Source organism: Pristis pectinata, chromosome 32, assembly GCF_009764475.1.
Source record: "Pristis pectinata isolate sPriPec2 chromosome 32, sPriPec2.1.pri, whole genome shotgun sequence".
Lineage (NCBI taxonomy): Eukaryota > Metazoa > Chordata > Chondrichthyes > Rhinopristiformes > Pristidae > Pristis > Pristis pectinata.
This window is the reverse complement of record NC_067436.1, coordinates 11,248,768-11,265,058: the sequence shown is the minus strand read 5'-3', so window position 1 is coordinate 11,265,058 and position 16,291 is coordinate 11,248,768. Positions and strand designations below refer to the sequence as shown.

Sequence of the window (16,291 nt, the reverse complement as noted above, 5' to 3'; positions counted from 1 at the left end):
TATATATATATACCAAATTAGATAACCTCACACTTTTCCACAGTGGTACCGTTCTAAAAGAAGGCAGCTTTGCAAGTTTTCCTATTAGTTTGACTGGTGTGGGTGGCCTTCTTACAGATTTCATAGGCACCTACCTAACTGCCCATGAGAACATCTCTGGAGGAGTGGGATGAGTTATAGGGAGAGGTTGGGTAGGCTTGGACTTTATTCCTTGGCGTGTAGGAGACTTGGGGGTGACCTTATAGAAGTTTATAAAATCCTGAGGGACATAGAGTGAATGCACACAGCTATTTTATAAGATATCTTTATTAGTCACATGTACATCGAAACACACAGTGAAATGCATCTTTTACGTAGAGTGTTCTGGGGGCAGCCCGCAAGTGTTGCCATGCATCCGGCACCAACATAGCTTGCCCACAACTTCTTAACCCGTACGTCTTTGGAATGTGGGAGGAAACCGGAGCACCCGGACGAAACCCACACAGATACAGGGAGAACGTACAAACTCCTTACGGACAGCGGCGGGAATTGAACCCGGGTTGCCGGTGCTGTAATAGCATTACACTAACCGCTACACTATTATGCCTGCCTCTTTTTCCCAAGGAAAAGGAATTGAAAACTAGTCAGAATAGGTTTAAGGTGAGAGGGGAAAGATTTAAAAGGGACCCGAGGGGCAACTTCTTCACACCGCGGGTGGGCCCTATAAGGAACAAGCTGCAATTTGTAAAATAACTTTCCCTGATTTGTGGTTAAGGCAGTTTCAATAACAAGAATTAAAAGACATTTGGACAGATACATGGAAAGGAAAGGTTTGGAGGGATATGGGCAAAACATGGGCAAATGGGACTAGCTTAGGTGGGCATCTGGTCGGCATGATAACTCTATGACTAGATATCCTCACACAGATATCCACGCAGGCACGGTAGTGTAGCGGTTAGCATAACGCTTTACAGCGCCAGTGACCCGGGTTCAAATCCAGCCACTGCCTGTAAGGAGTTTGTACGTTCTCCCCATGTGTCTGCGTGGGTTTCCTCCTGGTGCTCCGGTTTCCTCCCACATTCCAAAGACGTGCGGGTTAGGAAGTTGTGGGCATGCTATTGTTGGTGCCGGAAGCGTGGCGACACTTGCGGGCTGCCCCCAGAACACTCTACGCAAAAGATGCATTTCACTGTGTGTTTCGACGTACATCTGACTAATAAAGATATCTTATCTTATGATAGCTCCATGACTAGATATCCTCACACTTTGCCCATTCTAAAAGGGGTCCGTTTTGCAAATATTAGTTTGACTGGTGTGGGGACAGTGCAGCAGCCTCTGTGCAGATGTCCTAGGTAGCACTTACCTGCCCAGGTGAGCATCCCTGGAGGAGGGGGCTACGGTTGCCACGGCGACCGCTGTGAGTGACTGGTGCTGATGCTGGCAGATCTCGCAGGAGGAGGGAGGTTACCTTTGTTCTCGCGAGAGCTGCCGGCTGGAACGGGTCCGCCGCTGTGAGGCAGCCTGTGTGCAAAGTCGGGCGCCGGGAGGCAGCGGGGCGGCCCGCGGTGGCAAGCGATCGGATTGAGGAGGAAAGGGTTAGGATGAAATAGTACGGCTCTGGGGGCTCCCGTTTCTTCCTCGCTCCCGCCTCTCCCCCCCCCCCCGAAGCACCTGCAGCGGTCGTTGGACGGTAAGGTGGAGCCCGGGATTGGGCCCGGCCTAGCAACCGGCCTAGCAACCGGCACTGCAGGGAAGGTGCAGAGGTCCCATTGAGGGAAAGGGCATCGTGCAATGCAGACGAGCTGCACAGGAGGGCCAGGGTAACCTTGCATTAGTGCAGATGCAAACCACCTAGATGCAATAGGGGAGGTTGAAATCAGGGAAAGTCATTTCACAAAGCGAAGCATTCGAGGTTGATGTGCATTCAGTACAGCTGTAAATCAATTTTATGCAATGTAGTTGAGGCCTGGAAATTTTATTTTTCAATTAAAATAAATAAATTGGCGGATGAACTTGCTTCAGTGCAGATCATCAACGTGTGGTACAGTGGATGGAACTGTGAGAATCTATTTTAAATGGAAATCACAGCACTGGACAGTAAATTTCACGTTAATATGGGTAGAAGCCACATTTAGCTTAAAACAGGTGACTGATAAGTGAGAAATATAAAGCACTTCCGTGAAGGTTATTACTATCAATGTGAGTGCAAATTAATTTTATGCAATACAGAATATTAAAGTGGGGGCATTTAATAATAAGAATAAACAATGCATTTGAGGGTACAGAAATATTATTAGGTTATAGCTGGGACCTATTTTAATGAAAGCTTTGCTTGGTTTCAATCTTAACAGATGAAGGCAGGGACTGAGAGGAGGTCATTCTTGTAAATTACTGATAGAGCTTTCATTCACCTTTTGGCCTTGTGATTATCATAAAACTGCATATGGTTTTTCAGATGCAAAATTGCTTATTTAAACTGAGGTCAAGCTGGCATTTAAATCAGATGTTTGGAGCTGTGTGAAGGTCTACCATCATGATGTCATCTCAACCAGATGATTGATTTTTTTTCACTGTAGCCTCGTATTCAACGCTGGCTACACTAGCTGTTTTGCTCCAGTTATCTTGGCAGAATGTACTGACAATTCATGGCAGTTCATGCAACATGGAGAAGAAAATGAGAGTTAGTAGTTCTTGTTTAACTCTGCTTTTCTCTCCACAGAAACTGGCTGACCTGTCTGTTTCCAGTAACTGCAGTATCCTGTATTTGTTCTTGTTTATTAAAAAGAGATGAGGTTAAAAATTTTGCTGAATAGGATTACATATCAGATATGATTAGAACTTTTCAGCATTGTGATTTCCTAGTTGCAAGTGGGCAGACTAATGTATAAGGTCAAGTAAAGTGCAGCAGCTATGGCTGCAATTTTAGGCTCGCTGAGTTGGGAGAGTGGGATTGGTTATTAACGTACAACTGTGGCTAATCAGAGTGTCATTGTGGTATTAGAATTCTGTAGGTTTCCCAGCTTGCTGACTGCCTTTTGTTCCTTGTGCCTGAGTTGCAAGTAGGAAGAGTTAGCTGTGACATTTGCTTTTTAAGCTATAACTATTGCAGAAAATTTCTCATTCTTGAGCATCAACTCCCCTTATCAATTAACAGTGCAATATTTCGGATCACAGATTTCATACCTGAAGGAAGATAAAATAGCAATTGTGCTTTTGCTTTCATGATGCATGCAAATCATAAGTGTTGTAGTTTATACTTGCAATGTTCATGCAAGAATATTCATCCATGTCCATAAATAGCTAACATTGTAATTATAATTCAGTGCACTACTTTATGAATTAAGTATTTGTTGCATGTAATTCAGCCTATTTAATTCCTAGATAACCCTTGGTGTTGCCCATGCTGAATGAGAGATTGTACTTATAACAAAAAAGGATTTATCCATAGTGATGTGGAGGAATGGTGTACTTAGCAACCCTTTATGTGTTGGATGAATTTGTTTTGGTGGTAAGCTAAAGAAATGTTTGATTCCTTCACAAGTGTTAGCAACAGGTAATGGTGTGGAATGGTTTCATTCAGTGCAGTCAGTTTTGTACACTGCAAACAGTTTTCTTTCCCAAAAAAGAAATACTTTGCCAAACCCACAATTGATCTTTTAGAAATTAGTTTTGGAGCGTGAGCTTGTGAGTTGGCTGGCTTTCTATAATGATCCTAACATTGCCTCTGTTCACTGTCATAACAAGTGCAGTGAATTAGCTTGAAAGCCACTGTTTGTGCACACAGAACCTCATGAATTGATCTTTATTCTGCATTTTGTCCTAAGCAACAAAATTGTAGTGTGTTGGGCCATAACTGCAACTTTTAAGAGTATGGGGAAGGGGAAAGAAATCAGAGGTAGCCCATATGAAAATGAAAACTTCACATAATAGTAAAGTTTTAATGTTAGTCATAACAGAAATAATTTTTCTTGTGAAAATGATTGGCTGAATCCTGAAAGCATTTGCCTGCTTTATCTGAGCTGTTCTTCATATGGGCAGTTGGACTCATTGGACAACTGAGAAATATGATGTGGAGCAGTGTTATGTTAAGGCTGTTTCTGTTGCAAAGTATATTCAACATTGCAAATTGATCCATAAACATACAATAGTAGTTTCATTTCACAATCATCATCCTACATTTAAGTGACTGCTGGCATGTAATTACTACTGGAACATGGAATTTTTTTTTTGACCTGTAACATTTACTTGATATGGATGCGAGTGGTTTGGTAAGCAAATTACTTTTAATATTAAAATGGAAACAGAAAATGCTGGAAATATTCAGCAGGTCAGGCTGCATTTGTGGGAAGAGCAAGAGAGTTAAGGTTTTGGGTCAAAGGCCCCTCACTTATTTTAATACTGTTGTTAGTCAACATTCCAATTATCTTGATGTTATGTTGTGCTGGATTGCAGTCAATACAGCCCATCCCTGAACCCACCCCACTCCCATGATTTTCTTCTGGCCATACCTTTGTGGTTCAGTGGGACTGATTGATCTGGTCCTGTATCTTGCTGATCAGAACAGCCATGATCAGGGACCAGGCCTACGATGTCATATCCTGAGGAACACCCTGATGGATTTTGATAAGCTTGAAAAACAGTTGCAATAGATTTAAATAATTTTACAACAAATAATTTTGTTTTTTTTTTCTTGAGCTACTGGAAATTAAAGATAACTTGAAATAAAGAAAAACAAACCACATCTGAACTTGGGTGTTTTAATCAAGGTTCCAAGAAATGCATCTGGTTCTTCAGATCAGGAAGTTGAGTTTTGCAGATTCAACCATTTGGTTCTTGAACCAATCGACACAACCCTAATCACTAAAGTAAAGCAACACTATGATCACTTTGCACTAAAATGGACTTTTATTTTTGTTTTATTTATGTTCTTTTTTGGTAAAAATTCTGTATAACATGATGCTATGTGCCTGTGATGCTGCTGCAAGTAAGTTTTTCATTGCACCTGTGCATACATGTACTTGTGCATGTGACAATAATCTTGACTTTGGATTTGGTAGTAAATCCAACAGCAGAGCAGAGGTTTGGATGTACTGGTACTGGTTCCCAAACCTCCATTTTATCTCTGACTTCTGCATTTCAGCATGTGTGCTCAGAGAGAGATGAGCTGACCCACTAGAAGGACGTTGTTAATGGTTTCCTACAGGACTGCTGGCCAGGGGTAAATGTGAGATTTGGCCCATGAGATGACAAGCATTTCTAGATTCTGGTTTCCTTTGAACCTGGTGATCATACTCAATCCCTCTTGTTGCTTATGGACATTCAAGAGCTCAAGAAGCAACCAACTACAAATGCTATAATTACATTTGATGTGCAGGATCTAATTACATACAAAATAGCTGTGTTCTGGCCCCATCTTGTTGACCATCTGCTAGCTGTAATTGCCTAGTTCTTGCAGCCACAAGCCCAGTCTGTTCTCTGTAACACAAGCTCAGGCAGTACATCAAGAGCCAGCATGTTGCAAGGAAATTTCAATTTTCTCGCAACAGACAAAACCTTTCTTATCTTTCACACCACCAGTCAACCACCTGATTCAATTTTTTTTTATTTTTGGACTAGGGCATAAGTGTGAGCTTAACCAACGCAAACCTCAATTTTTTTTGGTTGTTTTGTACTGGACTTTAGTTATATTAAACTATTTGATTTTTTTTCCCACATGAATCAGTATTTGCTCTTTGCAAGAGCAGAGGAAACACTTGTGCGATAAATACGATTTCTCAGAAATATTTGAAATCAAACTCATCCATTTACAGTGCTATGCTTATCAAACTTTGTGTATTTAGCTCTATGTAGCTTTCAGTCTAATTAGTGATTCCGGTAAATTAGCTCCTATTTTCTACAGAACTCCTACAGGACAAGGTGAGTAATGAAGCATGTGGTCAAAAATTCTGCATACTAGCCATTGTCTAGGTAAGTTTATTTCTCCCAAACTCATAATTAGATGGCTATCATTTTTTTTTCTGGAGTTTTTAATCCCCTCCACAAGGGAAAACATCTTGATATTTACTATTGTCAACTCCTTGTTCAGAATGCCCCTGTTATTAGATCACAAATCCATGCCCCCTGCCCTCAGCTTTCTATTTTCTGTGTAATCTTTGCAAAATATCATGATATATAAGTCAGTGATAATAAACCTGATTCTGATTATTGATAATATATTAGAAGATGAAATTTGCTACATCTCAGTCCTTTTCAAATTAATTGTTTAGCATTTAGTTACTGTTTCCATTTCTACAATCCTAAAAATTGCAAATTCTGGGGCTTAAAATCCTTGGATTTTTCCAGGGTTGTTGTGATTGCAAACATTAAATACAGGTGGTCAGTTATGAGGTGTTTTCTGGGCTTGCTAGCAATTCACATACAACAAGGAGATATCTTCAGGTCATTCTGGTGCTAGTATTTATTCTGAAATCTTGGTATAAAATTGCCAACTAAATAACAAAAGGATTTTGCAAAATTTATGGGACAACTTTTTTATCGATGATTTTTAATTATTTTTTTGTACATATGTTATAAATGGGAACCTGCTGAAGTGAACAATGATTACTTAATTTTCTACTTTACATTCGGATGTAAATTTTAAAATATTTTAGCACGAGTGAAAACTTGCTGTCACGCCACTATGTAAACAAAGTTGGTGTGAAGCGAAGCATATTTATGCAGCCAAAAAAAATTTTTTTATGATAAAAATCTAAGTACAAGATATAAAATTATTTAAATTATGTTTTCTTTTTAAGTGAAATGTGTTTGGCCATGTAACAAAGTAAAAGCAAAGTTTAATTGCAGTTCAGCCAGGTTATTACCTACTTGGAAGGAAGGAATTCAGCACTATGTAGCTGCACTCAAATTCATGTGTTTACAGTTTATGTTTAGTACTTTGAGATCTCAGATTTTGAGATCGTCATCTTGTCCAGTAATTCTCTTTTGTATATATTCCTGCAGTGATTTATTGAATTGTGAAATCTTGACTTTGTATATTATACTTCCAACTGCTTGACCATCACACTATAAATCTATTGTTGTTTCAGAGGCTCCAACGTTTTCTTCAGGATTGTGTTCCAAACCTTCAACTCCATTTAGGTCTACCCCAGCATGGTTACCTGGGCTTCTGTTGGCATATAAGTGAGTTACTGTACGTAGGCCAGTCTTTTCTGTCTGCATTTCGCTTTTTTTTAAAACAAAAAATTTAGTTTCACCCAGATACCATGAAATAATTTTGATCTAAATACGTAGCATAAGGTCTATACCAGTCCAAAAGATCCATTAAGACAAATTGCACATTCTGGCTCTTGGTCCATAGCCTTCCAGATTGTACTATGTCGAGTGTTCAGATAGGTATTTTCAAAATGTTTCTTTTCCCCTGCCCCCACCCTTTCAGATGGTGAACTACAGATTTCCATCAGTATTCCAACAAATTTCCTCATCTCCATTCCTATCCATCCTTCTATCCGTCATCTTGTCCACTAATTTTCTTGACACCTACATTAGGCTCTCTGGTCTGTAATTAGTGCTTTATCCCTTGCCTCACTACGACCATACTAGGAACCTGTGAATCCTCTGGCATGATGCCTGTAGCTAGAGAGTATTGGAAAGCAATTTCATATCCTCTCTTTGACCTCCTAATTTCTTGTTCTTGCCTACATTTCCTATAAACATCAAAGGACTTGCTCGATACCGTGCCTATTCCTGACTCTCATCCTCCTTGTATCTGATGAAACCTTCAATTTCTTTTGTTAACCAAGGTTCCCTAATCTTACCATCTTTGCTGCTTAGCCTTGCAGCTGACTCTTAACTATTTAGCCTTTAAATGCATCCCAGTTATCGGATGTTGTTTTTCCCTCTAGCAACTGCTCACAATCTTCTTTTGCACAGGTCCTGCCTTGTACTGTTGAAATTGGCCCTCCCCCTTGCAATATAACACTTTAACCCTAGGACCAACCTTATCTTTGTCCATTGATTACCTCGACCCTTGCTGAACTACGGTTGCTGTTTCCAAAGGGTTCCTCCACAGACACTTCCACTACTTGCCCATCCTCCTCCCTAATATGGAGTACTGTCCCTTCCCCAATAGGACTCTCTACTTGCTCCTTTAAAAGTCCCTCTTGATTGTATTTACAAACACCACCCCATAAATTAAATCTGATTCTATTCATCTCAACCTCTTGCATTAAGGCAATACCAGTCAAGTTAAAATCCCCCAATACAATTGTTTTTATACCTTGCTGCGATTTGCCCCATATCTGTTCTAATTCTTCCTAACAATTGGGAGACCTATAATATAACCCCATCAAAGTGATTGCCCCTTTTTTATGTCTAAGTTCTAGCCATATAACGTTGGCTGATCCCTCCAGACAACATCCCTGAGTATTGCTGTAATGGTCTCCCTGATCAGCAATGCAACACCCCCTCCCCTTTAACACCCTCCTCAATCGCTCCTGAAATTTCCATATCCCGGATCGTTGAGCTGTTAGACCAGCCCTTCCCTCAATCGACCTGTTGGAAGCAACATTGGATTATTCCTGCCTGTGGGGGAGGTGTTGAAGCTGAATTTGGATGCATTACATATTTGCTGTTGAATGGGCCTTGGAAAGGATGATCTTTTAGTGGGACCACCAAAGTAGAAGTGAAGCAGGAAAGACTAGATTATTTGAGATGTGCAAGGCACTAATCGTGAACTACATGAGTATGAATGATTGTTACCTGAAACATAACTCCATTTATGCTTTATTTAAAATATGAACTTTCTCTTAAATATTTGGAATTCTTCGAAAGTGGAACAGGAAGTACATATTCCTGTATTTGCATATGTGTATTCACAAAGCTCTTCAATATGATGTTGTTTGTTTCCATACACATTTTAGAAAAGATTTTGGGTAGATTTATTCTTAGTTATGTTTTTTCATTATAATTTCTCTCTACTAATTCACCATACTAATGCTATCCTACTCATTGCTTCTATCTGTACCTTACAAAAAAAGCAACTGAAAAACAAGACTGTTGATTGGAAATTAGATTGTAGTCCTTTAAGTGAAAATCCAAAGAAAACTGCACGTTGGAAATTTGACATAAAAGCAGATGATGCTGGCAGTCCTCAGCATCTGTGGAGAGACACATTTAACATCTCTATTTTACCTCACCCCTACCCCTCGCCAGAGCTCAAGCTACAGTGCATAAGGTGTTGCTTTGAAACGCTAGGGACCCCTTCTGAAAATCAAAGTTAGTTGTAAAAGTCATTCTAGTTGCGTTGTTGTTGTTATAAGAACATAAGAAATAGGAGCAGGAGTAGGCCATCTGGCCCACCAAACCTGCTCTGCCTTTCAATAAGATCATGGCTGATCTGGTCGTGGACTCTGGTCCACCTTTCCCCATAACCCTTAATTCCCCTACTGTGCAAAAATCTATCTAACTCTGTCGTAAATGTATTTAATGAGGTAGCCTCTACTGCTTCCCTAGGCAGAGAATTCCACAGATTTGCTACTGTCTGGGAAAAGCAGTTTCTCCTTATCTCCATCCTAAATCTATTCACTCAAACCTTGAGGCTATGTCCCCTGGTTCGAGCCTCGCCTACCAGTGGAAACAACCTTCCTGCCTCTTGTTCCTACTGTGAAAGAAATGGTAAGTCCTGAGCTGTGCATTTCCTGATGAGAGCAGCGGAGTTTCACGGTAAATTCCCCATGTTTGCTCATTTCTGTGCAGAGAAAATCATCAGCCCTAAAATGACTCATTGCCATGGTAGCTGCAGATCAGCTGCATAAAAGACTGCAGTGAAAGTGAGAAAAAGTTCAAGAGGAATATGGGATAATGCAATCAGTGTCTGTTCAAGTAGCTCCAGCACAGGATTCACAGCCCTGTTGAGCTCCATGTATCATGTGACTTCATAACAAGAATGTAGGCCAATCAATGAAGCAGCGTTTTCAACGTGATGCACGGTGCAGGAAGTAAAAAGGTCGCAGATGATGCTTGGGCAAATATTTTGACCACTGCTGAGTGAATTGGATTTGTTATGAAAACATTGAAGGTAGAATTGAAAGCCTTAAATTACATCTCTTTGGGGATTTTGAGGATTCCTCGCTTTGTTTGAGAATTCATGTGCTGTCCTTCATTTTGGAGCTCGAATTTCAATCATAAGGGAATCAAAGATGTTAAGCCGACAATGTCATTTCATGTATGTTTGTTGCACAGTTGACTTGAGTAAAGTTGATTCTTTGGCAGTGACAAAAGGTCATGGTTCAATTGACCCAATTTCTCAGTGCATGTCTATTGTAGTAAATTCCTTCATGTCACTATTTCCTTTCCATTGCCTGTCTGGTACAATGCTCCATGTTTGTGTATGCACAACTATAATTAATGTTAGCATTTTTAACTAAAACAAGTAAGGGTTTGTTGTATACTGAGTCCCCACAACAGCCTTGTGTTTGTGTTCACAGTGATAGCAAACTTTTTTCAGAAAAATCTCACCAAAGAGTGTGCTTGATATCAGGCTGAGAAATATTTTCAAGGACATTGTTACACACAGATCGGGTTGTTTTGCCCAACCCATGTAATCTACTAAGAAGGATAATCATGTTTTGTCAATTGTGGCACAAGTACAAAGCAGTTGCGGGCAGGAAATACTTCTAACTGCCCACAAATGAGCAGAGGTTAAATATAATTGGGTTAATTGTATTTTGTGGTATGATTATTAACTACCATATATCTCTTGTAAAAATGAAGCAGGGAAGCTTGCAGAGCAAGAAATCTTAATTCAAATGCAGATTAATAGCAGCATTTTAAGAGGGACATGTAGAGATAAGGATTAAGGCTGCTTTGTTTTTTGCCAGTAGGAAGGGAAGGCTGCAGGGATGGGTTGTAAGGATGGAGCAGAGGAAGTGATACAGGGTGGGTGAGTGCGATCAGATTCTTGTCTTAATGGAAGGCAATTGTTGACAGATTTGTGCTGAATACAGTAAAACTCTACACTGTAATAAACTGCTATCTGACCATTTGGAAATCCCAATAGTTAGGCATTTGACTCACCAGGAATTGTTTGCCATTCTCCCTTCTGACTTGCCAGGGCCTTGGTTCCAGTGCCCCCTTTAAACTTGCAAGCTTCACAAGGAATTTTATCATTAAATCATGTAATGTACAAAAAAAGTGACATAAAAAATGTGTTGGGTATTAATAGGAATAACTTCCAATTGTCCAGAAAATCCGCTAGTCTAGCACCTCCAAAGTCCCGAGTGTGCCGCATTATTGGAATTTTACAATATGCTTCTTTGTTACGTAGAATGTATAGCATGGAAACAAGCTGTTTGGCCCATCTGGTCTGTGCAGGTATTTATGCAGTGTGAACCAAAATTTCCCTTGAATATCAATATAGTTACATGTACACTACTTTCTGCAAAAACAAGAATCATGGTGTTGCAGCACAGAAATGGGCCCTTCCACCCACCATGTCCATGCTGACCTTTTTGCCCACTACACTAATTCTATTTGCCCTCATTAGAATTGACAGAGAATTAACTAAGATCTGTGCAGTACCTTCGATGAAATAAAACAATTTTTGAATTTGCCTGAGAATCTGTTCTTACTGGAATGCATTCCAGACTGATGCTTTCTGCAAAGAAATAAGAAGGCATAGGTTCACGCACTCGAGGTTTCAGTAACTGAAATGTGGAGTGAATTTTCTGTGTTTGGTTCCCCACCTTGTCCAATATGCATTTCAATGTTGGAGAAACAACTGCGGTGAATGACTTTCTGTTACGTGTAACATTTTGATTAGATTTAGAAACATAGAAAACCTACAGCACAATACAGGCCCTTTGGCCTACAAAGTTGTGCCGAACATGTCCCTACCTTAGAAATTACTAGGCTTACCCATAGCCCTCTATTTTTCTAAGCTCCATGTACCTATCCAAAAGTCTCTTAAAGGACCCTATCGTATCCACCTCCACCACTATTGCTGGCAGCCCATTCCACGCACTCACCACTCTCTGAGTAAAAAAAACTTACCCCTGACATCTCCTCTATACCTACTCTCCAGCACCGTAAACCTATGTCCTCTTGTGGCTACCATTTCAGCCCTGGGAAAAAGCCTCTGACTATCCACACGATCAATGCCTCTTAACATCTTATACACCTCTCATCCTCTGTCGCTCCAAGGAGAAAAGGCCGAGTTCACTCAACCTGTTTTCATAAGGCATTTAATATTGGACACAACAGTTTAGTTAAGACTAGCATCTCACGATGAGCGTGCAAGTGTGCACTTTTTAAACTGGATCCAAAGAAACAGTCTATTTGGCAGTGATTTGGGGTAGCTGGTTGCAAAAATTGAGTTAGAATATTTATTTAAAGAATAATTAACTGTATTTTGCAATGAAATAATTTGAAATAGTTAAGTAATTTTTATAATTGAACTGGAATTCTCATTAGGGGCTTGTATTTTATAGCCTGTTTTTTTTTGTTTTACAGGTTGGAACGTGTAAATTGTTTAGAAAGGCAGAACACAGCACATACTATTTAAAGTATGGCAGGTATGGACAGATATTGCAAATCATGTTCAGGTTGCTGAAAATAATCTACATTTCCTGGAAGCATAAAGAACCAAATCATCAGAAAGCAACATTTGAAATAACTTGGATCACACTGCATGCAAATTCTATGTCTAATAATTCCTGCGAAGTTTAAACTTGTTTTTATCTGCTTTCTCCTTATCTGTGAGCGACTTGTTCCTCTAGCATAATTCAGATGTTATTAATGTCACATGAAACCTTTGAACATTTCAATCTAATTTGCTCTCCTGTTTCCTGAACTGCAGCTATCCTGAGCACCCAGAGATTTTGATCACTCAGACGGAAGTTGGCTTTTAAACTGGTGAAAGCACTTATTGTTCTTTTGCTACATTTCTCAATTTGTATAAGCAGAGTGAGCCCTTCAAACAATAAGCCAGTTCCTGGGAGTTTCCAGTTCTTTAGTGCTTAGTCACCAGAACCTGTCGCTTAGACAAGTAAACCTAACCCTAACCCTAACCCTAAGTGTAGGGTTTAAGAGAAGTATAGGGTTTAAGAGAAGTGTAGGGTTAGGGTTAGACAGAACACTTAATCTGTATTTGTTGATGCACAGTATACTCAAAACTTTTGATCAGCCAGTAATGGTTAAAAACAAACCACGTGATGCAGTGTGGTAACTTTTCTCATTGGCGTTTTTTTCCCCCTCTGGTGATCTGTGTAAAATATTCCTTTATATGTTTTGGAAATAATTATCTCCAGTACACCGTGCTTTTAATTAAATGATTTTAAAATGCTGCAGTATTAAATGGAATGTGCTTAATGTATCATGTCAAATAAGTCTGGAATGTATATTCTGCCTTCTTATTCCATGTTCTCAATTGTATTTCTGCCCATGAACAATGCAGAATTAACCACAACTGCACTAAAGTCGTATAAATTTAATGATACCAGACTTTTATCATTAGAACAGTTTTTAAACTTGTTGAAAGCAACATCGCAGGAAATGCACCATCTCTAGTGTGGCCAGTAGACTTATGAACTTAAGTTGTATCATTGATGCGCTGAATATTAAATCTTTTTTTCATCACTGTTCACTAATCATGCCATGCAAATCTTATTTTTCTGTTATGTTTTTTTTCTCTGTTCATAATGTTGACAGAGATTTGACTTCCATTTGGAGGAGAAAACAGTCCTAGAACAGCAATTGTCATTGTTTCTTGCTCTCTCTGCTGAATATCCCTGGCAAATGACATAATAAGCCCAAAAATAACACACTGACTCCACTAACTCAAAGATTCTCACCACCCCTTCAGAGCTCTTTTGTGTCAGCTTGAGGACCTGTCAAGAGTATCTTGGTTTTTAAATTGACGAAGTCCCATACTTTACAGAAATGTGAATAGAGAAAAGTGAAAGAGAGAAGGTTTTCTTTTTCTTTGCTCACCTGATGACAATTGGTCTCCTTAAGTGGATGATCTGTTGGGATCTCTGATTTTTAAGAGCTAGCAGTGGCTCTGATATATGTATGTGCAGGAACGTTACTTCTAATTTATGACTTTCTGTGTGTAATTCCAGTCATAGCTCAGAGCAGTTGCATAATGATGTGTATATTTAGTGGATGAATTAAAATAACTGCTGGATTTCGAAACGTCAGGGCTGGTGGAATAGAGCAGAAAAGTTGATGTGGACAAGAATTAAGCAAATGTAGTGATGGCAAATCAATATGGCACAGGTAAACTTGGAAAAGGAGAGAGCAGACTCTTAAGGGTGCTGATGAAGAGGGAGATGATGCAAAATGGAAAGATATATAATGTAGAAGAACATTACTGAAAGAGAAAGGAAATAATAAGCAAAGATGAAGGAACATAAAAAACAGAAAACACTGGAAACACTCAGCAGGTCAGGCTGCATCTGTGGGAGGTGAAATGGAGTTAGTGTTTCAGGTCAAAGACCCTTTATTAGAATGTCAGATTCTGAGTCAGATTTTCATTATTTTCTAAATCTATTACCAAAACTATAAAGAAACATGTACTAGAGAATTCACATAAGGGAAATACATCTTCAAAGAAAAATTTTAAATACAGAAATTGAACTGCACTGTTTGCCATTATATCATGCTTGGGAGGCTTAAAATGTTGTGACTTTTGGAATTGTTATAAAGGGTCCAAATTAGTTTCTGAGGCAAGATATAATTTTCAGCAGCCACTAGTGCTAGGGAAGTGGAGGGATAAAAGCTAGAGGGAGGGGAATGGAGAAGGAGGAAAGCTTGTTTGGTGATGGAGAGTCAGATAGAGAAGATAAAACAAGAAAGCTTTTGGCTTATTTGAAAACAATGGGGTGGGGTGGGGTGTGGTGGGGGGGGGTGGGAAATGTATGCCATTAAAAAGTATAGAAGATGAAACTTCTTGAACAGGGAAAGGAAAATGGGACTAGCTCAGATAGACATCTTGGTTGGCATGGACAAGTTGGGCCCAAGGACCTGTTTCTGTGCTGTATGACTCGACGGAAAATATAATCCTATTATCTTAGAGTGTGATTGATAGAATGAGGGAACTCCCATGAAGACACAATAGAATAAGAAACCTAATTGAAAGAGTAATGTCATGTAATATTCTAAATTGTATCCATATAAAACAGCTTGGCATTTAAGATCTGTCTGTTTATTAATGATCATCAAATATTTGAATTATTTTGACCATGATTTGATGTGTTTGTAAGAACAACTATGTATTTTGTTTTCCAGAGAACAATTTCCCCCCACTCCCAAAGTTCATTCCATTGAAGCCATGTTTTTACCAGGACTTTAATGAGATTCCAGATCAACATCGTGTCCTGGCAAAACGCATTTATTACCTGTGGATGTGTGAGTACAACAGCTATATCCCAACTGAATGTGAATGCACTCTAGATGTGATGTGTACCCTTATAACATATCTCTAAACTTCCAAACATTGTTACAACTCCTTTAGTTTTGCATGGATACTTGAAGCGTCATTGATATTGGTTTTGACTATATTTCAAAACTATTAAATATTCATATAATATCTTCACATAATTGATTGTAAATTGCTTTAAGTCTTTCAATGGTATCTTTTTCTCTCCTGTGTTGATATTCAGTTAAAATATACCTATGTCTTCCAATAAGCAGGCTATATTGGCATAGTTGCATGTAGTGCACTTTTGCAAATTTCCATCCAGCCAATGTAGATGGAATCCAAATCTTTATGACTTTGAACATTTCCTGGGCTAGAGAGCAATTTTGGCTTCTGACTCAAAATAGGTATGAGCTCCCAGTAGAAAACTCCACACTCCACAATCAGTTTACATTAATATTTTTATTCACAGAAACCATGGTAAGATCTGTGCATGTTTGGCAAATTGAATAATTAAGAGGATTGCTGTTGTGAAGCATCCTGTACATCAAACCCAGATGCTAAGTTGATGGGAAACTGGAAGCATTATTCTAGTTGCTAGTTAGGTGTTTATTACTTCAGTCAATACAATATTCTGCAAAAAAAAATCAAAAAAGCTGTTTTGGAACTTAATATTTTGAAGTAATTTGAAAACTTTTTAAGAGTGATTTCATGAGACTTTTGCATACCACCAAAGATTGCCTGGCCACTCTCAATCTGTGTTCACTAAGAAGAAGGACTTTGATTGGAGAATTCGGAGATGATTATCTACTCACAGTGATCACATTGAGGATTTTAGGACATGAGCAAATAGATAGATGGCCTGTTCACTAGTCTCATGGGAAGAATGTGAAGCTC

The 16,291-nt window shown here is 39.1% G+C and overlaps 1 protein-coding gene across 8 annotated transcripts in view; it reads left to right on the top strand.

Moving 5' to 3' along the window:
* Positions 1 to 1,430: 1,430 nt before the first annotated feature.
* The window catches only part of LOC127585313 (secretory carrier-associated membrane protein 5), a 45,407-nt gene continuing 30,546 nt past the window's right edge, over positions 1,431 to 16,291 (top strand). The window contains exons 1-5 of one of the 8 annotated variants that reach the window (XM_052042682.1): positions 1,475 to 1,669; positions 7,065 to 7,158; positions 12,487 to 12,548; positions 12,833 to 12,888; positions 15,265 to 15,384. In XM_052042682.1, coding sequence (XP_051898642.1) covers positions 15,381 to 15,384 — 4 coding nt within the window. In that variant the 5' untranslated portion in view covers positions 1,475 to 1,669; positions 7,065 to 7,158; positions 12,487 to 12,548; positions 12,833 to 12,888; positions 15,265 to 15,380. Of the gene's footprint in view, positions 1,670 to 7,064; positions 7,169 to 10,859; positions 10,919 to 12,486; positions 12,549 to 12,832; positions 12,889 to 15,264; positions 15,385 to 16,291 lie in introns of all 8 variants that reach the window. The other 7 variants (XM_052042681.1, XM_052042678.1, XM_052042675.1 and 4 more) reach the window with 7 other exon arrangements.